This window comes from Coturnix japonica, chromosome 16, assembly GCF_054131305.1.
Source record: "Coturnix japonica strain WE chromosome 16, WE-NBRP24, whole genome shotgun sequence".
NCBI lineage: Eukaryota > Metazoa > Chordata > Aves > Galliformes > Phasianidae > Coturnix > Coturnix japonica.
Window position 1 is genome coordinate 4,963,734 of NC_140678.1, and position 26,388 is coordinate 4,990,121.

Here is a 26,388-nt window from a genome sequence, read left to right on the forward strand (position 1 = left end):
GTTTGCCATTTCCGTTAGCTCTGCCCTGCTCTTCCATCCCCAGGCAGAGCTCAGTGCACTCTCACAGAGGGCAGTCGCCCTTCCTTGACTCCTCACCCAACCATTGTAAAGACTCTGTATTCCCCTTGCATTACAGTGAAGTTGTGGAAGCCATTTAACTGTGTCCCTATGGTCCAAACAGGAGCTCGGGCCTGCAGCTCATCTATGGTATCAGTGTGCAGAAGGCGGCACACAGACATTAGATGGATCATGGGTCCTGGAGTTGACGTAGCAACATGGACACTCCTAGGGCTTGGCTTTCCTGAAGGCCCTGTGCTGCTCTTGCAGTTGTGAGTGAATTCACCAGACAGCCGGTGCTATCCCCTCTCTGGCCCTCAACTAATGCTCAGGAGGGAGGTGTCTATCTCAGGGACTTCCCACATGGTTTACAAGCACTGGCACACATCAGGAGCAGCCCAGGAACCTTGGACATTACCCAGAGTTATAGAAGGAGAGGAGAGAAACTGGAGAGAGCTTGCAGGATGTGTGTGGTGTAAGCGGGCTGTGAGCTCACAACAGGAACATTGCTCACAGTTCATGACAGGGTAAGTCTCAATGCAGACCATGCAGCTGCTTTTCATAGAGGATTAACTTAATCTGGGACACCCCATAGCAGATCCGGCTGCAGGCACTGCATGTTTCTTTACTGTGTTAAAAGCCTTTTGCTCCAGCTGAGGGCTTCTGTGCTGCAGTGTCAGAGCACAGCCCTGAGGGCTGCGTGTCCCAGCATGGCTGCAGGCTGTGCAGCCGGGGCTGCAGGCGGGTGCCCAGGGCTGTCCTGCAGAGCAGGGTCCCTGCTGTGCCCCAGGGGCTGTGTGCCGGGTATGGGACTCTGCCGCCTGCCAGGCTCAGCACGCAGCCTGCCCGGGGAGCTGCCCAGGACGCTACGGGGAGACATGAGGGGGGAAGGAGCCCCCTGGCAGGGCTTGTGCTGCCACAGATGCTGCCTGGGGCAGGGGATCACAGCTCCACTGCACAACAGTATGTTTCTGAGGGCCCTTTGCAAGAGGAGAGCCAAGGCAGGGTGTTTCCATTTCCTGTTCTGAGGAAAAGAGGATTGGAAACAGAAATCTAAAAGGAACTATCAGAGATCTCTGAGTTTTTCTTAAATAAATTGCTTTTTTCCTGAACGGTCACACGTGATGTGCATTCAGTCTCCCCTTTCTCAGAAGATGATACCAGTTGTAATTATCATCATTTTCTGGAGGCATGAATAATTCACTTATCCTACAAATAGGCAGCATTTTCTAACTGAAACTGAATGCCAAAGAAGCTGGGTTAGGGGGCTCAAAGAGCACTTGGGGTAAGGATACGAGACATGAAACAGATGAAAATATCCAGGGAGAAGGGATAAGAAAAGAAGAGGAAGGTCAGAGCTCCAAAAGCTGCTTCTGCTTAAGGAATGCTGAAATACATGAAATTAAATGCAAGTAATGGTGCTAAGTGTATACTGTTGTAGGAGAATGAAAACATTTCATAATATAGGAGGAGGAGTGTCTCTAAGAATGGTCTGGACTTGTCAATAACTTCTGCACTCTGAACAAAACTCCGAGCCCAACAACAGCAGATGCCCAACAGCAGCTCCATCAGCGAGTTCCTCCTGCTGCCGTTGGCAGACACGCGGCAGCTGCAGCTCCTGCACTTCTGGCTCTTCATGGGCATCTACCTGGCTGCCCTCCTGGGCAACGGCCTCATCAGCACAGCCGTAGCCTTCGACCGCCGCCTGCACACCCCCATGTACTTCTTCCTCCTCAGCCTGGCCCTCCTCGACCTGGGCTGCATCTCCACCACTCTCCCCAAAGCCATGGCCAACGCCCTCTGGGACACCAGGGCCATCTCCTATGCAGGATGTGCTGCACAGCTCCTTTTCTTTGTCTTCTTCATCTCAGCAGAGTATTCCCTTCTCACCATCATGTCCTATGACCGCTACGCTGCCATCTGCAAGCCCCTGCACTACGGGACCTTGATGGACAACAGAGCTTGTGCCACCATGGCAGCAGCTGCCTGGGGCGCTGGGGTTCTCTATTCCCTGCTGCACACTGCCAGTAAGTTTTCACTGCCTCTCTGCCAAGGCAATGTTGTCAGCCAGTTTTTCTGTGAAATCCCCCAGATCCTCAAGCTCTCCTGCTCTGGCTCCTATCTCAGGGAAGTTGTGTTTCTCATTTTTAGTGCCAGTTTAGTCTTTGGGTGCTTTGTTTTCATAGTGATGTCCTATGTGCAGATCTTCATGACTGTGCTGAGGATGCCCTCTGAGCAGGGATGGCACAAAGCCTTCTCCACGTGTCTCCCTCACCTTGCTGTGGTCTCCCTAGTTGTCAGCACTGGCGTTTTTGCCTACCTGAAGCCTCCCTCCATCTCCTCCCCACTCTTGGATCTGGTCGTGATACTTCTGTACTCGGTGGTTTCTCGAACTCTGAACCCTATTATCTACAACATGAGGAACAGGGAGATCAAGCACGCTCTCAGGAAGGTGTTGCAATACACACTATTCCAGCTTCAATAAAGTGCACATCTTCCTCACAGGATTCCCAGTGATGGTTCTTTATGTTTTAAGCATCTTTGATTGTTTGATTGTGTGTGATACAGCAACTTGCAAAAATATGTCATTGAACATATAAATAAAAGTTTAGTTCACTTCTTTCCTACCAAATTTCCAATTTCTCACTCTAAGAGCACATGTAAACATGAAACCAGATTTCCTGAATAGGTTAAAAAATACCTAAATTTTTTCTAAATAGACTTTTCCTTAACTCTTCTCTCTTCCTACTTTGTCTGGACCTGAATGAGGTGCAGCCACGGACAGTAGCACAACGGACTCTTTTCATTCCTGCTCTATTTACCCTGACACAGTGCTCCTGAGGCTTGAAGGTCTTGTGGGTTTCATGACTGTCCTGTTGTCTCTACAGCAGCACTCTGGGGCTGCAGTCAGTAGCCCACAATACGAACGGCTGTGTCAGAGCTGGTCTCCTTGCTGCCACTGTCAAAGTCCTCTGGAGCTATTGGAACTAGCTCTCGATCTCCAGGACAAAAAGAAGTGAGAGCGAGTCTGAGGGACTACTGGAAAGTGCCTTCCCTTCTCTCATCCGTAGCCAGACTCCCTGAGGAGTCAATGTAAAGGCTGTAATTACTAACCTTATTGACAGTGTTACTTCCATAACTCAAGGATGACATCAAAGATGAATGTGTGCAAAACTTCATTTTGTCAGCTGCCAATTTTATCACGATATAAACCAAAGTCAAACAGCATAGCAAATAAATACCTTAATCCAGCATCCAGAGTTGACAAATAAGCTGGCAATCAGTGCAGCAGGGAAAACAAGCAGCAAGCAAGGAGCTGTGCAATGCAGCTTCATGAGAAGACTCAAAAAGCTCTACACATAGGGAAATTATCAGCATCATGGCCTCCAATTCTCCAGCTCCCACAAAGCCCTGTGTTATCTCGCTCTGGACAGATGTGCATTTATCTCAACCCTTGGAGACTCACATCAGGCGCCAAAATGACGGTGGTTGTTGAACCCAACATGTGGCTCAGCAGCACACAGTGCTTGGTGCACTGCCCCATTCCCAGTGGGATGGGAAAGAGAACTGGGAAAAAAAAGTACAACTTGTGGGTTGTAACAAAGCAATTTACTAAGAGAGATAAAAGGAGAGGAGTAATAGTTATCACTATATATCTGTTGATATGGAATTGTATGTAACAACTGATGCACAAGCACTTGCTCTGCACCACCAGACTGATGCTCAGCTGGGCCATGGGCAGTGAAGAGACTGAGATGAACTCCCACCCCTTTCAATACAATTTCTGTTTGCTGTCAGGTGGTAGAGAACGTCCCTTCGGCCACTTTCAGTCTGCTGTCCTCACTCTGTGCCCTCCCAGCTCCATGTGCCCTCCACTGACCATGGCCTTGGCTCCGTACAACACTGCTTAGCAGCAGCTGTAAACATCAGAGTGTTATCAATGGTTTTCTCCTAGAACCAAACACTGCACCATAGCAGGCAGTCTGAAGAAAACAATTCCATCTGAGCTGTAACTCAGATTCCTGCCTGTCCTCTTCCTCTTGTTCTTCCAGATCAGGAAGCAAGGAACACAATCTGCCGCTCTCCTCTTAGAAATCTTTTCTTCAGTTCTCAGCTGGTTCCTCTGCCATCCCCAGGCAGAGCTCAGTGCACTCTCACAGAGGGCAGCAGCCTTTCCTCATCTTCCTTGCTCATCCACCATGAAGGGTCAGTGAATAGTGAAAAGGGACCCCATAGTAGATGAAAAGGGAACACTGCTACAGAAAGGGAAAGGGGGCCTCACTAAGGCAAAGGGTAGTTACAGATAGATAGTTTATGTTAAGGGGGTCAGAGAGAGGGGGAATTGCAGACACTAAGCTTGAGAAAACAAGGGGATGAAGGCCATGAAGATCAGAGTGGAACAGCCCGAGAACAGTGTGGTGATTAGATGTCCACAGAGCAGCTGGAACCCGGTTGGGGGGTGCCCCTCCTGAAGGGTCGAAAGTTTATGGTGAGGAAGATGATGAGCCTTCGCGAGGAAGATGATGAGCCTTCATCCCACGACCACCCCCACAACTCACTATGCATGCGCAAGGGGGGAGGGACTGCATGCTAATGGGGTCTCAGGAATGTAATGAATATGTATCCCAATTCCTTCCAACTACTGATGATGTATTAGTTCAGCCTATATCTGTTGCACGCTTTCTCCTGACAGTGTGCAAGTGAGGTGGAGCTCTCCCCCTTGCACCAGGGTGTGTGCGCATCACTCATTAAACATACCTGCTTTATAACTACTTGGTCGTTATGGAGTTTGATTCCGCAAGTCACCATCTCTAGGGCCATCCTGCTCTATTGCCTGCTCCATTATCGGGGTGATGAGTCCATCAAGGCCATTATATGGGACCTCATTCATCCCAATGACAACGGGAAGTCCAGCAAGCAACAAGGTAAGTGCGACCCATAAGTGTGTCCCCATAGGGGCCAATGGAGAACCCAGACCCATAAGTGGGAACACAGACCCATAAGTGGGACCCATAAATGAGGATCCAGACCCATAAGTGGGTCCCCAGCCCAATAAGTGGGTCCTCAGACCCATAAGTGGGACCCATAACTGCATCCCCAGCCCCATAAGTGTGACCCCAAACCCCATAAGTGTGACCCCATAGGGGCCAATTGGGACCCCAGCCCCATAAGTGGGAACACAGCCCCATAAGTGGGACCCATATGTGGGACCCCATAGGGGCAAATGGGGACCCCAGCCCCATTACTGTGACCCTGGCCCCATAACTCAGAGCCTAAAGACTTCAAGATGTCCCCAGCCCCATATGTGTGACCCATAAGTGCCTCCCCAGCCCCATAAGTAACAATAATAAGTTTTCTTTCCTTTAACCCAATTCAGGCCTTTCTGTCCCCATTTCTCGGGGTCGCAAAGGGAAGAAGGTGAAGCCCCACGGTGGCTTTGAGCCCCATAGAAACAACTGGAGCCAAAAGTACAACCCGGAAAGCTTGTTCCAGGATGAGACCTACAAGAAACACCTCAAACATCAGAGCAACAAGTGAGTTGGGGGGCACGGCCCCATAAGTGACATCCAGCCCCATAAGTGGTTCCCAAATGGCCCCATAAATGGGCTTGGGGGTCCCAAATTGCCCCATAAGGGACAAATCGCCCCATAAGTGGGTCCCAAATCACCCCATGAGTGTGTTTGGGGGTCCCAAATCGCCCCATAAGTGAGTTCTGGGGGGTCAGAGGGGCACAGATTGCCCCATAAGTGACCTCCAGCCCCATAAGTGGGTCAAAATCGCCCCCTAAGTGACACATCACCCCATAAGTGGGTCCCAAATCACCCCATAAGTGGGTCAGAATCACCCCATAAATGACTTCCAGACCCATAAGTGGGTCCCAGATCGCCCCATAAGTGGGTCTGGGAATCCTAATGTGTCCCATGAGTGAGTTTGGGGGTCCCAAATTGCCCCATAAGTGAGTACTGGGGGGCCAGGGGGTCCGAAATCGCCTCATAAGTGGGTCTAATATTGCCCCATAAGTGAATTGGGAGTCACACAGTGCCCCATAAGTGACCTCCAGCCCCATAAGTGGGTCCTAGATCACCCCATAAGTGAGTTTGGGGGGTCCTAATGTGTCCCGTAAGTGAGTTTGGGGGGACGCAAATCACCCCGTAAGTGACAAATCGCCCCATAAGTGAGTACTGGGGGGCCAGGGGGTCCGAAATCGCCCCATAAATGGGTCTCATATTGCCCCATAAGTGAATTGGGAGTCACACAGCGCCCCATAAGTGACCTCCAGCCCCATAAGTGGGTCCCAAATGGCCCCATAAGTGAGTTGGGGGGGGCACAGATTGCCCCATAAGTGAGTTCTGGGGATCCTAATGGGTCCCAAATCGCCCCATAAGGGACCTCCAGCCCCACAAGTGAGTCCCAAATCGCCCCATAAGTGAGTTAAGGGGGGTCTGAAACCCCATAAGTGGGTCCCAGATCACCCCATAAGTGACATGTCCCCCCATAAGTGATTTTGGAGGTCCCAAATCGCCCCATAAGTGACTTCCAGCCCCATAAGTGGGTCCCAAATTGCCCTATAAGTGAGTTTGGGGGGTCACAAATCGCCCCATAAGTGAGTTAAGGGGGGTCTGAAACCCCATAAGTGGGTCCCAGATCACCCCATAAGTGACATGTCCCCCCATAAGTGATTTTGGAGGTCCCAAATCGCCCCATAAGTGACTTCCAGCCCCATAAGTGGGTCCCAAATTGCCCTATAAGTGAGTTTGAGGGGTCACAAATTGCCCCATAAGTGAGTTTAGGGGTCCCAAATTGCCCCATAAGTGACAAATCGCCCCATAAGTGGGTCAGAATCGCCCCATAAGTGACCTCCAGCCCCAGAAGTGGGTCCCAAATTGCCCCATAAGTGAGTTCTTGGGGGCTAGGGGGTCTGAAATCGCCCCATAAGTGGAACTCATATTGCCCCATAAGTGAGTTGGGGGTCACACAGCACCCTATAAGTCACCTCCAGCCCCATAAGTGGGGCACAAATCCCCCCATAAACCCCATTTCTTATGGGTTTGGGTCCCAAATTACCCCGTAAGTGACCTCCAGCCCCATAAGTGGGTCCCAAAACCCCCCATAGACCCCATTTCTTATGGGTTGGGGTCTGTGGGATCCCAAATCTCCCCAGAAGTAGGTCCCAAATTGCCCCATAAGTGGGTTTGGGGGTCCCAGATCCCCCCATAGACACCATTTCTTATGGGTTGGGGTCCCAAATAGCCCCAGAAGTGAGTTGGGGGGCACACAGCGCCCTATAAGTGACCTCCAGCCCCATAAGTGGGTCAGAATCGCCCCATAAGTGGGTTTGGGGGACACAGCGCCTTGTAAGTCACATCCAGCCCCATAAGTGGGGCAAAATCGCCTCATAAGTGGGTCAGTATCCCCCATAAACCCCATTTCTTATGGGTTGGGGTCCCAAATAGCCCCAGAAGTGAGTTGGGGGGCACACAGCGCCCTATAAGTGACCTCCAGCCCCATAAGTGGGTCAGAATCGCCCCATAAGTGGGTTTGGGGGACACAGCGCCTTGTAAGTCACATCCAGCCCCATAAGTGGGGCAAAATCGCCTCATAAGTGGGTCAGTATCTCCCATAAACCCCATTTCTTATGGGTTGGGGTCCCAAATCACCCCATGAGTGACCTCCAGCCCCATAAGTGGGTCCCAAATCACCCCATAAGTGGGTCAGAATCGCCCCATAAGTGAGTTTGGGGGGCACAGAATGCACCATAAGTGAGTTCTGGGGGCCCTAATGGGTCCCATAAGTGAGTTTGGGGGGCACAAATTGCCCCATAAGTGAGTTGGGGGGCACAGGGCACCCCATAAGTGACCTCCAGCCTCATAAGTGGGTTTGGGGGTCCCAAATCCCCCCATAGACCCCATTTCTTATGGGATGGGGTCCAAAATCGCCCCATAAGTAGGTCCCAAATTGCCCCATAAGTGAATTCTGGGGGTCCCAAATCCCCCCATAAACCCCATTTCTTATGGGTTGGGGTCCCAAATCGCCCCATAAGTGACCTCCAACCCCATAAGTGGGTCAAAATCACCCCATAAGTGGGTCCCAAATCACCCCATAAACCCCATTTCTTAAGATTTGGGGTCTTTGGGGTCCCAAATGGCCCCATAAGTGGGTCAGAATCACCCCATAAGTGAGTTTGGGGGTCCCAAATCGCCCCATAAGTGACAAATCACCCCAAAAGTGGGTTCAAAATTGCCCCATAAGTGAGTTGGCCGGCACCCAGCCTCATAAGTGACCTCCAGCCCCATAAGTGGGTCAAAATCACCCCATAAGTAGGTCCCAAATCGCCCCATAAACCCCATTTCTTAAGGCTTGGGGTCTTTGGGGTCCCAAATGGCCCCATAAGTGGGTCAGAATCACCCCATAAGTGAGTTCGGGGGTCCCAAATCGCCCCATAAGTGACCTCTAGCCCCATAAGTGGGTCCCAAATCTCCCCATAAGTGACAAATTACCCCATAAGTGGGTCCCAAATAGCCCCATAAGTGAGTTTGGGGTCCCAAATCGCCCCATAAGTGACAAATCGCCCCAAAAGTGGGTTCAAAATTGTCCCATAAGTGAGTTGGCCGGCACCCAGCCTCATAAGTGACCTCCAGCCCCATAAGTGGGTCAAAATCACCCCATAAGTAGGTCCCAAATCGCCCCATAAACCCCATTTCTTATGGTTTGGGGTCTTTGGGGTTCCAAATTGCCCCATAAGTGGGTTTATGGGGATCACAGATTGCCCCATAAGTGAGTTCTGAGGGTCCCAATGGGTCCCAATGGGCCCCATAAGTGAGTTTGGGGGGCACACAGCACCCCATAAGTAACCTCCAGCCCCATAAGTGGGTCAGAATCGCCCCATAAGTGACAAATTGCCCCATAAGTGGGTCCCAAATGGCCCCATAAGTGACCCACAACTTATGGGGTTTCCTATGGGGTCCCTTCCTTTCTGACCCCAAACTTACGGGGCCCAACTTATGGGGTTATTTATGGGGCCCAACTTATGGGGTTTCCTATGGGGTCCCTTCCTTTCTGACCCCCAACTTATGGGGCCCAACTTATGGAGGTTTCCTATGGGGTCCCTCATTTCTGACCCATAACTTATGGGTCCCAACTTATGGGCTTTCCTATGGGGTCCCCTCATTTCTGACCCATAACTTATGGGGCCCAACTTATGGGGTTACTTATGGGGCCCAATTTATGGGGTTTCCTATAGGGTCCCTTCCTTTATGACCCCCAACTTATGGGGTTTCCTATGGGGTCTCTCATTTCTGACCCCCAACTTATGGTGTTTCCTATGGGGTCCCCTCATTTCTGACCCATAACTTATGGGGCCCAACTTATGGGGTCACTTATGGGGTTTCCTATGGGGTCCCTTCATTTCTGACCCATAAATTATGGGGCCCAACTTATGGGGTTTCCCATGGGGTCCCTTCCTTTCTGACCCATAACTTCTGGGGCCCAATTTATGGGGTTTCCTATGGGGTCCCTCATTTCTGACCCATAACTTATGGAGCCCAATTTATGGGGTTTCCTATAGGGTCCCTCATTTCTGACCCACAACTTATGGGTTTTCCTATGAGGCCCCATCCATTCCTGCCCCACAACTTATGGGTCCCATAGGGTTCTGCTCCGGGTCCGTATATTGTGTTACCTGAGGCAGGAGGTGATCGGGGACCAGGCCGACAAGGTGCTGGCTGGAGCCATGGCCAGGTGAGTCCTCCTGCCCCACAACTAGGCCCTCCAGCCCCATAGCGAGGTCCTCCAGCCCCACAGATTGCCATATTAGGGTCCTCCAGCCCCATATTTGAGTCATTTGGGATCCCCAGCCCCATATTAATTTCCACCAGCCCCATATTGAGGTCCTCCTGCCCCATAGTGAAATCCTCCAGCCCCATAGATTCCCATATTAGGTTTCTGCAGCCCCATAGCGAGGTCCTCCACCCCCATAGATTCTCATATTAGGGTCCTCCAGCCCCACATTGAGCCCCTTTAGCCCCATATTGGGGTCCTTCAGACTTAAACTGGGGACCTCAGACCCATATTGGGGTCCTCCAGCCCCATATTGAGGTCCTCCAGCCCCATAGATTTTCATGTTAGGGTCCTCCAGCCCCATATGAAGGTCCTCCAGCACCATCGCGAGGTCCTCCAGCCCCATATTGGTGTCCCCAGCCCCATATTGGGGGTCTTCTAGACCCATTTAAACCCATTTTGGTGTCCTCTAGCCCCATATAAAGTTCCTCCAGCCCCATAGATTCCCACCCTCTGGTCCTCCAGCCCCATATTAAGGTCCTCCAGCCCCATATTGGAGTCCTTTGGGGTCCTCCAGCTTCATATTGAGGTCCTCCAGCCCCATAGATTCCCTCCCTCTGGTCCTCCAGCCCCACACTGGGGTCATTTGGGATCCCCCAGATCCCAAATAGGGATAGGGGTCTTGTTGCCTTGTGTAAGGTAACCTAAAGAACTACGTCCATCATTGAGAATGTGCATCTGACGGCCCCATGACCAAGTTACACGCTGATCACACCAATATGGTGAGCTGTAAAATGGCGTTTAATGAACCGTGTGAGACCCTTATATAGGGCTCCAATTTCAGCCTCATACATATACATTACCGAGCACAGGGAGGCCTATCGCGTTACATCCCGTGAGTTCGTGCCGCCTAATACATCATTTCCCCCTCTCCATGCTCGATAAAGTATGCCCCGTTACATCCCGAACGCTAATCCTTAATCCTAATATAAAAATGTTAGTCTCTATAATTTAAACTTAATAAGTTATCTAAAAAGTGAGGTAGACAAGCTACAGAGGTAGGTAGTGCAATATCTAATAACATCAGTAGTTTTCTAATGATTATATCCAAGGCATCTTGGGTTTATACAGTTCCTTCTTCTTCTCAAAGTTTATCATATACCCGTTGGTACTCCATTTTTTCGTTAAACATTCTTTCTATCATACGCTGTAAACAACCCTGGACACACTGAAACAAACAAGGTAAGCAAATCATTAAAGCTAAAAAGAATAAAATACCTATGATTAATACTTTGAGAAACTGCTTAAGCCATGGGCCCAGATTACCAAACAGTCCCTCCAACCAGCTTCCGAATGCATCATCTATTGCGATCTTCTTCGTGTGTTCTTGCATCCATTCCAACTTCCTATGTATCGAATCGCTGTGGTCGCTCAGATTGAAACAACACATCCCTTCAAAGTCCTTGCACCCGTGCCCTTGAGCAAGCAGCAGAAAGTCAATTGCAGCTCTATTTTGAAGAACAGCGTGTCTGATGTTGTTAACGTCCATCAGGAGTTCCGACAGGACTGCTGTGGTCGATTAGACCATGTAACCCAAACATTTTCTGGTTGTGATGTTAAGTGAGTACCCTCTCCCCCGGTAATGAATGCAATTACACAAAGACACACAGCAAGTGATACAACAGATGTCCTTCTCGTTGGTACTAGCAGCAGTTCTTTATCTGTTCTTTTTCCTTTTTCTGAAGAGTCACTTCGCGGTTGCGGCTGGCGTGTTCCCATCAACCATGCCTGAAAAGAAAGTACTCAACTTTCTATTAGTTTTTTGTTTCTCCTAGATCACCCCTATGGGTGATCGTCGTATCAGGCTTTATCTTTCTTGACGGGACCCATAAAATTCTCCCCGATTCTCTGTCTTTTACAGCAGCATAACCTCTGCCCCAAACTAAAACAGACCACCCTGATTCCCAGGTACCATCATCCCTTTTTATCTTTACCGGTGGCCCCTCATCAATGATTGTTGGTCTCCAGTGTCTCTGTATTGGGGTGTGCTTACTCTCTCCTCGCTCAAAATGGTTGACTGCATAAAGTGCTCGCGCCAATACTTCAGCCTGCTGGGCTAGTGGGATCCTGCCTTTATGACCATCCCCCTCCCCAAGGACACGTATCTTGTCCTTCAAGAGACGGTTGGCCCTCTCGACAATTGCTTGCCCCTGGGAATTCCCAGGGATACCTGTCGAATGCGATATTCCCCAACGCTCGAGCCAATCCTGAGTGGATCGTGAGATGAAGCACGAGCCATTATCAGTCTTGATGTGTTGTGGCAAACCGAGGGCCGCAATGGCAGTGGCCCAGTGTTGCTGAGCTGCAGGAGAGTTAGCACGCGCATGCTGGGTGGCTATGATGATTGTCGATGATGTGTCAATTGTGACCGCCAACCATTGCTTTGGTGCCATGCGTTGTTCGAAAGTGAAGTCAGTCTGCCAAATATCTAGAGGAGAGAGCCCCCGAGGGTTAACTCCCGCCCCCAACACAGGTGCTGAATTACAATGCGGACACGTTTGAACCACGTCTCGGGCTGCAGATAAAGGAATGGAGCATGTTCGTGACAAAGCTCGTGCTCCAATGTGCAGAGTGGAGTGTAAGTCACGTGCTTTCTGAAGGGTGAACACCTGTCCACCAGCAACCCGGTCAGCCATCGCATTCCCAGTTGTAAAGAACCCCGGTACCTCCGAATGACTGCGGACATGAAGAATAGCCACAGGTGCAGATCAGAAGGCCAGAGCCTCCTCCAACAGAAAAGCAATCTCAGTGCTAGGCACACCCTCATTGCCCATGCGAAGCAACAACTTTGCCACAAAGGCTGAATCGGTGACCACATTACATGGAATTTCTGGCCACAAGCGTAAGGCTATTGCTACAGCCCTGGCTTCAAGCACCTGAACACTGACCGTTTTATCTGTTATCAGCTTGTGCTCCCATTTTTTAGATGAATTCTGCCAAACCACTGCTCCCTGGCCTGTGGCAGAAGAAGCGTCTGTAAATACAGTTGGTCCCTTCATCGGTTTGTCAAATACCCTGAGTTTTAATGAAATCTGAAGGGGTTTTGCAAGATCATAGATTGGCAGTGAGTCTGAGTAGAAGATTTTACCACCGAAACCTTGCAAAGCAAGTAGAATGGCATCAGGTAAAGGGTTAACATTTCTAAAGGCACTTGGTATGTATATAACATCTGGCTCTTTTCCCAATGCCCTCACAGCAGCGAGCCTGATTTTTTGAAGCAAAGAGGATAGCTGCTCAAGCCAGGAGGTGAATGCTCTCGCTGGCTGTACAGAGAACAGCCACCAGAGCGGACGTGGCCGGGAACCCAGAGTATGTCCGAGAATCCCCACCGCCCCATCTTGGCACTTGGTAACTGCCCCCTCCAGGGGTTGATCAGGGCTCCATCGAGCAAGAGCATTGGAGGAGCAAGCCTGCAAGATTTCCTGCCAGGCCGAGTCCATCTCTTGTGTCCACGCTCTCTCCTCTCTGGGGTCCGATCCTTTCAGCTGGTCATAAAATGGTTTCATAATACGCGGAGGTATGCCAAGGGCATTGCGCACCCACTGGATAGCCCCCACCAGCTTCTGGACATCCCACAAAGTCCTAATGTGGGGTTTAATATCCAAGCCTTGGGGTGCCACCATTGTGGGTCCAAAACGGTAACCCAAAAATTCAATCCCTGGCCCCTTTTGAATCTTTTCTTGGGAAATAGTAAAACCCGCCGTGGTGAGAGCTTCAACCACCCGCCTTTCCAAGTCGTGTAATTGAACCTCACTAGGAGCTGCAAGCAACAGGTCATCCATATAGTGAGCAACTCGACAAGCAGGTAGCATTGCTCGGACTGGCTCAATTAGCTTGCCCACAACAAGTTGGCAAATCGTGGGGGAGCATGCCATACCCTGAGGGAGTACCTTCCAATGGTACCTCTCAGCAGGCCCTTGGTTATTAACGGTGGGTACAGTAAAGGCAAAGGCCTCTCGATCCTGGACTGCCAAAGGAATGGAAAAGAAACAATCTTTAAGATCGATAACCACCAAAGGCCAACCCTCAGGTACAGCTGATAGTAGAGGGCTGCCCTGCTGCACCGGACCAAAGAGGATGAGCTGAGCGTTAACCATGCGGAGGTCATGTAACAGCCGAAACGAGCCTGATGATTTTCGAATGACAAAAACAGGAGTGTTCCAAGAACTAAGAGAGGGTTCCAAATGACCTAAAAGGAGTTCTCGTGAAACCAACTCCTTGAGCGCTGTTAGTTTTTTATAAGGAAGAGGCCACTGATCTACCCAAACAGGACGAGCATCCTGCTTCCAGCGCAAAGGAATGGCGTGTTTTATTGCCAATTGGTAGACAGTGGCCCTTACCATAAATTTGTCATGCGAACCCCTAAGGCGTCAAGGAAGTCTCGGCCCAAAATTGTGCCTGGAACAGACCCAATCATAGGTTCGATCAGTACAGGTTTGTCTATGGAGTCATCCCTATTGACAAGGGCGATTTCCACCTGTTCCGCTGACTCGCCAGCTGACACTGTACCTCCAACCCCAGAGATGGAATTCATCAAGGCAAGAACTGGCCAAGCTGGTGGCCAGTCCCTTTCTGCTATTACCGTAACATCCGCTCCGGAATCAAGCAGGGCGGTGATAAGGATGGAGCGAGGAATCTTTTTATAAGGCAATTGTCCCATATATGTCAAGATTATCTTGACTATGGGGCGCTTGCTGAGGTCCATAGTTAGCGCCACTGTGGGCGAGAGGTCTGGCCTCTCCCCCTGAACGAATTCGATGGGATGGTAGGCCCAACTGCTTGATTGTGGGAGGGACCCAGGGCCTGAGGTGCCCTCCCAAAATCGTTTCCCTGCGGCATGATAACATATTTCCGGCACTGTCGGGCCTCATGACCCAGCTTGCCACAGGCCTGGCACTTTTCTCTACTCCTATGCCCCTCTTCTTTAGCTGTACACTGCGTCTTGTAATGGCCAGTCTGGCCACACTTAAAGCAAGGGCCTTTAGATCGATCATTTTGTATGGACATAACAGAAAGCCATGCGCTTGCTAGCCCTTCACTGGACAACGGCGTTGTTTGTTGTTTGTCCAGTACATACTTAATAATTTCACCAGGAGTCTCAAGATCTTCAGGAGCCGCTCGAATGATATCCTTAATCTCTTTATGAGCCTTTTGCTTCAGGCAATCCTTTATAACAGAAGTCAGCGCTTCCTTAGGCAGTTCCGATCCTTCTACTGCCCGTATCAATCGATTGGCAAACTCAGAGAATGACTCTGAGGGACCCTGCATAATCTCTGACCACGGGGCTACAGGCTCTGCTTTTCTTATAAAGTGTATAAAAGCAGAGGTAGCTGCCCCCGTGGTGGCAAGCAGCTCTCCTGGGCGGAGGTCCCTAAGCTGCCTCTCTGCAGATCCAGCCAAATCCGCAGATGAACCTGAAAGCCTCATTAAATCAGTTTTTGGATCTCCCTCCTTCCCATTTGCTGGATGCTGTGGATCGCGCGCAGCCTGTGCTAAAACAGCTTTGAGTTGTATTATCCACTCCTCCTTCCACACAGTAAACTGTACTGGTTCGAGGGCTACTCTCATAAGGCTTTCAATATCATATGGGAGTAGGGGACCTGGGGCTACGAGAGCCTCAAAGGCACTCATTGTCATCGGGGATCTCAATCCCTTTTTGTCAATCGCCTCTATAAACCGAGCAACTGCTTTTGCTTCCAAAGGTACCCAAACCGGTCCCTCCTGTTTGACTACAATTGGGAACACCGCCCAGTCCCGCTCCTTGAGCCCCACCTCTCGCATTGTATCGCAAATGTCAGTCCAATCAGTGGGCTTACGCGATATCTCTCGCTCCTCCCACTTCTCCCCCCTCCTCCGGGGAACCACGACCGACTGGGTGGGGACAGGCAATTCCTTCCGTTCCTCCCCTTTCTCCTCCCCCTTCGCGGGAGACGAAACCGACGGGGTGAAGGCAGACAGTACCTTTTGTTCCTCCCCTTTCTCCTCCCCCTCCTCGGGAGGCGAAACCAAAGGGGTAGGGGCAGGCAGTACCTTTCGTTCCTCCCCTTTCGGGGAATGAGGTCCCTCCTCCGGGGACGGGTCTAGGGGTGGCTTAACGCCTCCACGGCGCGCCTCCCCCCATGACTCTCCCTCCCTCGGACAGGACCCACCCCCCTCAGGTGAACGAAAGCTCTGCAAACAGGGGTATAGGCGGGGATAATATGGCGGCGCCTCCCCAGATGAGGCAACTTCCGCCATCCCTTCCGGAGTTGTTTCGGGCGCCGCCATGGCCATTGTGAAAACGGCCGGCGTGGTCGGCGCCATCTTGGGTACGGAGTCGCCGCAAGGGAGCGGTTCCTCCGTACCCTCCGGGACCCCAGACGTCCCGGAACCCACCCCAAAAACCCCATTCGCGACTGCCTGGATCTTTTTCTCCTCCTTAGCCGCTTTAAGCGCACCCAGGACCAAAACCCAGGTTTTTAACTCCTCCGCCTTATAATCGTTTGTTGCTCTTAGGAGCAGGGCAGCGGTGAAAGATTCCCACCGCTCTGAATCGAGCAAATTACAAGGGGAGGGTGAAAGCTCCGCTTCCTGCAAAAAAGTAATAACGGCAACAATCTCCTTCATAGAAGGAGCATTCCTACCGCAGTGGGTTTTACAAACCCGTAATAGTACCTTTGTGACGGAATCCATGTTTTTTCTGGTGCTCGACACCGTACGTCCTCGCACCCTTTGTATATATACCCGGGCCCAAAGTCCCACGGTCTTCCACGGTCTCACCGCAGGATAATCAGTAGCTGCAGCCAATATATCGCCCCTCCGGCGCTTCCACGGGATCTAACCGTAGGATTCGCGTCCGTCTCGCGGTTAGCCGTCGCACACTCACTCTCAGGACAGCCTCACACGGGGCACCAATTGTTGCCTTGTGTAAGGTAACCTAAAGAACTACGTCCATCATTGAGAATGTGCATCTGACGGCCCCATGACCAAGTTACACGCTGATCACACCAATATGGTGAGCTGTAAAATGGCGTTTAATGAACCGTGTGAGACCCTTATATAGGGCTCCAATTTCAGCCTCATACATATACATTACCGAGCACAGGGAGGCCTATCGCGTTACATCCCGTGAGTTCGTGCCGCCTAATACATCAGGGTCTCTGAGGTCCTCCAGCCCCATATGAAGATCCTCCAGCCCCATAGATTGCCACTCTATGGTCCTCCAGCCCCATATTGAGGTCCTCCAGCCCGATAGATTCACTCCCTTGCCCCATATTAAGTTCCTCCTGCCCCATAGCGAGGTCCTCCAGCCCCATAGATTCCCACCCCCTGGTCCTCCAGCCCCATATTGAGGTCCTCCAGCCCCATAGCGAGGTCCTCCAGCCCCATATATTCCCATATTAGGGTCCTCCAGCCCCATAGTGAGGTCCTCCTGCCCCATATTAAGCTTCTCCAGCCCCATAGATTCCCACCCCAGCCCCATATTAAGCCCCTCCAGCCCCATATTAAGGTCCTCCAGCCCCATAGATGCCCCCCCGCCTCATATTAAGCCCCTCCAGCCCCACATTAAGCTCCTCCAGCCCCATAGATCCCCACTCCAGCCCCATAGATCCCTCTGCCCCACACTGTGCCCCACAGCGCCATGTCCATCTTGTTCCCATTGCTGGATCAACCAGAGTCCCCCATAGATTCCCACCCCAACTCCACACTGAGCCCCTCCAACCCCATAGATTCCCACCCCAGCCCTACATGAAGACCCTCCAGCCCCATAGAATCCCATATTAAGCCTCTTTAGCACCATATTAAGGTCCTCCAGCCCCACATTAAGCCCCTCCAGCCCCATATAGAGCCCCTCCAGCCCCATAGATTCCCCCCCTTCCCCACATGAAGCTCCTCCAGCTTCATAGATTGCTATATTAAGGTCCTCCATTCCCATATTAAGGTCCTCCAGCCCCATATTAAGCTCCTCCAGCCCCATAGATTTCCACGCCAGCCCCACATTGAGCCCCTGCAGCCCCATAGATTCCCACCCCAGCCCCATAGCTCCTCCCCTGCCCCACATTGAGCCCACCCAGCCCCATAGATTCTCACCCCAGCCCCACATTAAGCCCCTCCAGCCCCATAGATCCCCACTCCAGCCCCATAGATCCCCCCCCTGCCCCACATTAAGCCCATCCAGCCCCATATTAAGATCCTCCTGCCCCACAGATTCCCACCCTCTGGTCCTCGAGCCCCATATTGAGGTCTTCCAGCCTCACATTAACTCCCTCCAGCCCCATAGATTCCCACCTCAGCCCCACATTAAGCCCCTCCAGCCCCATAGATTCCCATATTAATCCCCTCCAGCCCCATAGATCCCCATATTAGGGTCCTCCAGCCCCATACATTCCCCCCCCCCCGTCCCACATTAAGCTCCTCCAGCAACATATTAACCCCCCCCAGCCCCACATTAATCCCCTCCAGCCCCATAGATTCCCACATTAATCCCCTCCAGCCCCATAGATCCCTGTATTAAGCCCCTCCAGCCCCATAGATCCCCATATGAAGGTCCTCCAGCCCCATAGATTCCCATATTCAGGTCTTCCAGCCCCACAGATTCCCACCCTCTGGTCCTCCAGCCCCACAGATTCCCACCCTCTGGTTTTCCAGCCCCATATTGGGGTCCTCCAGCCCCATCGATCCCCCCTCTGTCCACATTAAGCCCCTCCAGCCCCACATGAAGCTCCTCCAGCTCCATAGATTCCTATATTAAGCTCCTCCAGCTCCATAGATTCCTATATTAAGCTCCTCCAGCCCCATAGATTCCCATATTAAGCCCTTCCAGCCCCATAGATCCCCCCTGCCCCACACTGTGCCCCACATTGTGCCCCACAGCCCCGTGTCCATCTCGTTCCCATTGCTGGATCAACTGGAGTCCCCCACGTCCTGGTGGGACACGGAGGCCGACAAGTCCCTCCTCATCAGGGTCTTCAAACACAGTATTTTGGGGCTGAAAAACGGCGATTTTGGGTCATCTTGGGGTCTTTAAATATGATATAAAATATGGGGTGGATTTTGGGCTGAAAAACGGGGTTCTGGGGGCTTTTTTTGGCTCAAAAATGGGGTTTTGGGGGCTTCAAACATGGTATTTAATATGGGGGGGAGGGTGGATTTTGGGCTTAAAAATGGGCTTTTTGGGTCATTTTGGGGGCTTCAAAATGGGGTATTTAATATGGAGGGGGAGGGTGGATTTGGGGCTGAAAAACGGGGATTTGGGGTCTTTTTTTGGGCTCCAAAATGGGGTTTTGGGAGTCTTCAAATATGGTATTTAATATGGGTGTGGAGGGTGGATTTTGGGCTGAAAACCGGGATTTTTAGGATTTTTGGGGCCTTCAAATATGATATTTAATATCGGGGGGGGTGGGGGTGGGGGTGGGGGTGAGGGTGGATTTTGGGCTTAAAAATGGGGTTTGGGGGGCTTGTTTGGGCTCAAAAATGGGCTTTTTGGGGCCTTCAAATATGGTATTTAATGTGGGGGGAGGGGAAGGGTGGATTTGGGGCTGAAAAATGGGGTTTTGGGGGCTTCAAAATGGGGTATTTAATATGGGGGTGGGGGACAGTGGATTTTAGGCTTTAAAACCCCGATTTTTGGTCATTTTGAGTGTTTTTTTTGTTTTTTTTTTTTGTAGGGTACGAGAGGTACAACACAATGAGGGCTGAGGGTGGATTTTGGGCTTAAAACAGCATTTTTGGGGCTTTTTTTGTGCTTCAAATGGGGGTATTTAAAAGGGGGGTGGCAGTGGATTTTGGGCTTAAAGATGGGGATTTGGGGTCATTTTGAGCTTAAAAGTGGGGTTTCTGGGGCCTTCAAATATGGTATATATTATGGGGGGGTCCTATTTTGGGCTTAAAAACTGGGTTTTTGGGTCTTTTTTTGTGCTTCAAATGGGGGTACAAAATATAGGAATATGGAGGGGCAGTGGATTTTGGGCTTTAAAAAAGGGATTTTGAGGCTTTTTGGGGCTCAAAAATGGGGTTTTTGGGGTCTTCAAACACCGTATGTAATATGGGGCTGGGGGTCTTATTTTGGGCTTAAAAACAGCATTTTGGGGGCATTTTTGGGCTTCAAAAGGGGGTATACAATATGGGGGAGAGGGGGGAGTGGATTTTGGGATTAAAAACGTGGATTTGGGGTCATTTTGGGCGGGTTTTTTGGTTTTATTTGTAGGGTACGAGAGGTACAACACATTGAGGGCTGAGGGTGGATTCTGGGCTTAAAAACTGCATTTTTGGGTCTTTTTTTGTGCTTCAAAAGGGGTTATATATAGTATAGGGGAACAATGGATTTTGGGCTTAAAAACGTGGATTTTGGGATTAAAAATGGGGTTTTTGAGGTCTTCAAACAAGATATGTAATATGGGAGTCAGGGGGGTCTTATTTTGGGCTTAAAAATGGCATTTTGGGGTCTTTTTTTGTGCTCCAAAAGGGGGTATATAATATGGGAGGGGGGGGGGGGAGGGTGGATTTTGGGCTTAATAACAGGGATTTGGGGTCATTTTGGGCAGGTTTTTAGGGTTTTTTGTAGGGTACGAGCGGTACAACACGATGAGTGCTGAGGGTGGATTTTGGGCTTAAAAATGACATTTGGGGGGCTTTTTTTGTGCTTCAAAATGTGGTATATAATATATGGGGGGTGGATTTGGGGCTTAAAAACAGAGATTTAAGGGCTTTTTTGGGGCTCAAAAGTAGGGATTTGGGGGTCTACAAAGACCATATTTAATTTTTGGGGGGGGGGGGTGTCGTATTTTGGGCTTAAAAAAGGCATTTTTTGGACTTTTTTGTGCTTCAAAAGGGGGTGTTTAATAAGGGGGTGGGGGGGAGTGGATTTTGGGCTTAAAAACGTGGATTTGGGGTCATTTGAGGCGGGTATTTTTGAGTTTTTTGTAGGGTATGAGAGGTACAACACAATGAGGGCTGACCCCAGTTTGCTTCCTGGAGAGGGTCGGGTGCCCAACCCAAAGGAGCTGGAGCAGGAGATGAACCTGGAGGGCAACGATGGGTATGTGGGGCCAGACCCATAAGTTGGGGGCTGGACCCATAAGTGGGACCCATAGAGCCCCATAAGTGGGATGGGTCAGTGGGGTGGGGGGCTTGGACCCAAAGGTGGGGCCCTAGACCCATAAGTGTGACCCATAACTGAGTCTCCAGATCCATAAGTGGGAACACAGACCCATAAGTGGGGCCTAAGACCCCATAAGTGTGACCCATAAGTGTGACCCTATAGAGGCCAATGGGGACCCCAGCCCCATATGTGGGGGGCTGGACCCATAAGTGGGACCCATAAGTGGGGGGCCAGACTCATAAGTGGGGCCATGGAGCCATAAGTGGAACCCATAAGTTGGGGGGGGTCGGACCTGTAAGTGGGACCCAGACCCAGAAGTGGGACACCAGACCCATAACTATAGACTTGGAGATATCCCCAGCCCCATAAGTGTGACCACAACCCATAAATGTGACCCATAGGTGTGACCCCAGACCCATAAGTGGGACCAGAGACCCATAAGTGGGGCCTAAGACCCCATAAGTGGGACCCCAAGGTCTTAGATATGTCCCCAGCCCCATAAGTGGGGCCCCACACCCAAAGGAGCTGGAGCAGGAGAGCAACATGGAGGGCAGCGACGGGTATGTGGGGCCAGACCCATAAGTGGGACCCATATGTTGGGGGTCGGACCCATAAGTGGGGGGACAGACCCATAAGTGGGACCACGGAGCCATAACAGCATCCCCAGCCCCATAAGTGGGGGTCCAGACTCATAGAAGGGACCCATAAGTGGGGGTGGGACTGGACCCATAAGTGGGGCCAGAGACCCATAAGTGGGATGGGTCAGTGGAGGAGGGGGGGGGCTTGGACCCATAAGTATGACCCATAAGTGGTGGGCTGGATCCATAAGTGGGACCCATAAGTGGTGGGAGATCGGACCCGTAAGTGGGACCCATAAGTTGGGGGGGGATCGGACCCATAACTGGGGGGCTGGACCCATAAGTGGGGCCACAGACCCATAAGTGGGGGGCTGGACCCATAAGTGAGACTTGAGACCCATAAGTGGGACCCATAAGTGGGGGGACAGAGCCATAAGTTGGGGGCCGGACCCATAAGTGGGACCTAAAACCCCATAACTGTGTTCCTTAGTGTGACCCCAGCCCCATAAGTGGGGCTTACGATCCATGACTGTTTCTCCAGCCCCATAAGTGTGACCCTGTCATGGTTTTGTAATTTTGTAATTTTGCTATCAGTATTCCACATCATAACATCATGTAAAGTATGGATACTTCTATTGAATGTGCAGTCCACAGAAGCAGACTACATATCCCAGAGAACAACAGGAGTAACAATAAGTCACGGGACCAGGACGCTGTATAATCTCGTTCCCAGGCTGGAGTGCCCTCCTTCTTCTCTCGAACTTCTCAGAGAGTGGGAAGCGTTCCAGCCGTGTTGCCTAGAGTTCACAGTAGGCCTCTTGGTTTTCGGGGACTCTCTCTCTCTGTTTCGTTCAATTTGTTAACCTCAATTTTATTATATTGTGTTATGTTGTATTTCGATATCATATTTAGTAAAGTAAGTTTTTCCTCCTTAGATTGCCGCTGTTTTTATCCCATTCCCTTTTTCTCCCTCCTTTTCGGGCCCTGGGGGCCCTACAGGGTGGCTTCCCCCTGTCACGGGCCTAGGTAAATCTAAGTAACCTGTGACAAGTGGATAGACTGTGAAGAGCTCCCTCTGAGAAACAGTCAGGAACAGGTTGAAAGCCTGAGGGTTAGAATTAAAGATGGGACTGTCACAGTTTGAACGAAAAAATCCACCTGCGTCCGTGACAGGGGCCATGGGCCCCGGAGGGGCCCTAGGCCGAAAGGAAAAAGTTAATTAGGAAAAGAAAACAGCGTCAACGATCTAAGGAGGCACACTTATTTACTAAATACTATATCGAAATACAGGATAACACAATATAATACAATATAATTGAAAATTGAGCTAACGAATCAAGCAAAATAGGAGAATGAGTCCCGTAACCGAGAGGCCTACTGTGAATCTGGGCGAACGGCTGAAGGCTCCCACACACTCCCCTGAACGCCAGAACTCGAAAGACGTCAGTCTGTTCTGCGACCGAGTTAATATAGAGTCCAGGTCCCATGACCTATCGTATTGTTCTCTGGGAGATGTAGTGTTCTTCTATAAGTTGCAGATTCAGTAAAATTATTCATGCTTTATATGATGTTATAATGTGGAATACTGATAGCAAAATTACAAAATTATTAAACCATGACAGGGACTAATAAAGGTCAGCTGGTGTTAGTGGAATACTACAGGCCACCTGACCAAGGGGAGGCTGTAGATGAGGTTTTCTTGCTCCACATGCTGGAAACTTCATGCTCACGGGCTCTTGTCCTGGTGGGGGACTTGAACCATCTGGACATCTGTTGGGAAAACCACAGGGCAAGCTGCAAGAGGTCCAGAAGGCTCTTGGAATCCATTGATGATAGCTTTCTGGTTCAGGTATTGGACAGACCGACCAGAGGTGAAGCATTGATGGACCTGCTGCTCACCAATGCAAAGGAGATCATCAAACACATCAAGGTTGGAGGCTGCCTGGGCTGCAGCGACCATGCCCTGGTCGAGTTTGTGATCTTGAGGGATGTGGGCCTGGCAAAGAGTGGGGTCAGGACCCTAAACTTCAGAAGAGCGAACTTCAAGCTACTCAATGGAATGCTGGCCAAGATCCCCTGGAGCTCTGTCCTTAAAGACAAGGATTTTGAGGAGAGCTGGATACTCTTCAAGGATGCCCTCCTGGAAGCACAAGAGGTCTCCATCCCTCTGAATAAGAAAGTGGGCAGATGAGGTAGGAAACCAGCATAGCTCGGCAAGGACCTGCTGAGTGAAGTGAGAGTGAAAAAAGGGGCATACTAGCTCTGGAAACAAGGCCGTGTCACCTGGGAAGAATACGGGGATGCCGTCCGGACTTGCAGACGAGGGATCAGGGAAGCCAAGGCGCGGGCAGAACTGAACTTGGCGAGGGACGTGAAAAACAATAAGAAAACCTTCTACAGGTACATTGGCCAGAAGAGACAGGCCAAAACGGGCAGACCTACTTTGGTAAGTTTAAAAGGAGAACTGGCTTCAACAGATGATGAGAAAGCTGAGGTGCTGAATGAGTTCTTCACCTCGGTCTTCACTGGTGGCCAGGATTCTAGTCTTGTTCACGTCCCTAAGTCCTGCACCCCCATACCTCTATGTGAGGACCAAGGAGGTAAATCCCTCCCCACTGTAAGGGTAGAGCAAGTCCGAGAGTTCCTCCTTAGACTGAATGAGTACAAACCTATGGGGCCAGATGGCGTGCATCCCAGGGTCCTGAAGGAGCTGGCTGAGGTGGTTGCCGAGCCGCTCTCCATTGTATTTGAGAAGTTGTGGCTATCAGGTGAGGTCCCAGATGATTGGAGGAAGGGTCACTTCACTCCCATTTACAAGAAGTGGAGCAAGGAGGACCTGGGGAACTACAGGCCAGTGAGTCTCACCTCTGTGCCTGGGAAGATCATGGAACAGATCCTCCAGGATGACATGATTGATCACATGAGGAATGAGCGTGTGATTCGGGACAGCCAGCACGGTTTCACCAGGGGAAGGTCATGCTTAACCAGTTTTGTGGCCTTCTATGATGGAGTGAAGGTATTGGTTGATGAAGGGAAGACAACCAGTGTCATTTACCTGGACTTGAGCAAAGCCTTTGACATGGTCCCCCACCACATCCTCATCTCCAAATTGGAGGGATGTGGATTTGATGGGTGGACCACTCAGTGGATAAGAAATCATTTGAAAGGCCACAGACAGGGGATGGTGATCAATGTCCAGGTGGAGGCTGGTAACAAGTGGTATCCCCCTGGTGTCTGTCTTGGGACTGGTGCTCTTTAACATCTTTATCAGCTGCATCAATGATGGAATTGAGTGCACCCTCAGCAAGTTTGCTGATGACACCAAGCTGAGTGGGGAGGTTGACATGGAGGAAGGAAGGGATGCCATTCAGAGAGACCTTGACGAACTTGAAAGGTAGGCCTGGGTGAACTTAGTGAGGTTCAACATGGCAAAGTGCAAGGTTTTGCACTTGGGCCGGAAGAACCCTGGGCATCTGTACAGACTGGGAGTAGTCCTTCAGATCAGATCAGCAGAGAAGGACCTGGGTGTCCGGATGAATGAGAAACTTAACATGAGCCAGCAGTGCACTCTGGCAACTCGGAAAGCAAATGGTATCCTGGGCTCCATCAGGAGAGGGGTGGCCAGCAGGGACAGGGAGGTGATTGTCCCTCTCTACTCGGCTCTTGTGAGGCCCCATCTGTTGTACCGTGTCCAGGTGTGGAGCCTTCAGTACAAGAAAGACATGGAGATTTTGGAAGGGGTCCAGAGGAGGGCCACGAAGATGATCAGGGGGCTGGAGCACCTCCCCTATGAGGACAGGCTGAGGGAGCTGGGCTTGTTCAGCCTGGGGAAAAGAAGGCTGCGGGGTAACCTCATTGCAGCCTTTCAATATCCAGTATTCTAGGGAACCTAGAACCAAGAGGGGATTAAACTCTTTGAAAGGGCCAATAATAGCAGGACAAGGGGGCATGGTTTTAAGTTAAAAGAGGGAAGATTTAGGTTGGATGTTAGGGGGACGTTCTTTACTAGGAGAGTGTTGAGGTCTTGGAACAGGCTGCCAGGGAGGTTGTGGATGCCCCGTCCCTGGTGGTGTTCAAGGCCAGGTTGGATGGGGCCCTGGGCAACATGATCTAGTAAACGTGGAAGTTTGGTGGCCCTGCCAAGCAGGAGGGTTGGAGCTTCATGATCCTTGAGATCCTTTCCAACCCTGGTCATTCTGTGATTCTGTGATTCTGCGATTCTGTGATTTTGTGATCCTGTGTTGAATGCCCGAATCTTCTAAATGGGAGGATCCCACAGATCTTCTCACATAGGGCCGAGTGTATGCTTGTATTTCCACAGTAGATGGAACCCAGTGGATTCCTGCACATCTGGTCTGGCCATAGTTGCTGCCTACCAGGAGCTTTCAGCCTTGGAGCCCCAGGGAAATCTCCAGGGGAAGCAGTGAGGAAGAGAAACTCAAATCCTCGGGTGTACTGAGCTGGGCCAGGCTACTGGGACACAGGTAGCTCGTACAAGTGGGCAGTGCTGCAGAGAGACAGCTGTGCCCAGGAGCAGCTCTTGTGCACAACACAGCCTGCAGGTGACTGAAGTAGAGGAGAGAAAGGGGAGAGAGGATGAGTACAGTGTGAGCAAACTGTGAGCTCGCGACAGGAGAGCTCACATGCCATGATATGGTAAGTCTCACTGCAGACCACTTAGCTTCTGTTCCTATAGGGCTAACTAAAACTGAGACATCCCGTAGCAGATCTTGCTGCAGGCACTGCATGTTTCTTTATTGTGGAAAAAGATTTCTGCTTTAGCTGAAAGTTTCCATACTGCACTATGAAAGCACAGCCCTGAGGCACTGCGTCTCC

General features: G+C 50.8%; 1 protein-coding gene and 1 long non-coding RNA gene across 2 annotated transcripts in view; both read left to right on the forward strand.

Annotated features, from left to right (window-relative positions):
* LOC146758216 (uncharacterized) overlaps positions 1-26,388 on the forward strand; it is a 233,032-nt gene that overhangs the window by 200,230 nt on the left and 6,414 nt on the right. The gene's annotated exons all lie outside the window — the stretch shown is intronic.
* LOC146758221 (olfactory receptor 14J1-like) lies at positions 1,601-2,542 on the forward strand. Its single transcript, XM_085517266.1, has one exon. It carries the CDS (start codon positions 1,607-1,609, stop codon positions 2,540-2,542), a length of 936 nt encoding a protein of 311 aa, XP_085373392.1. The 5' UTR covers positions 1,601-1,606.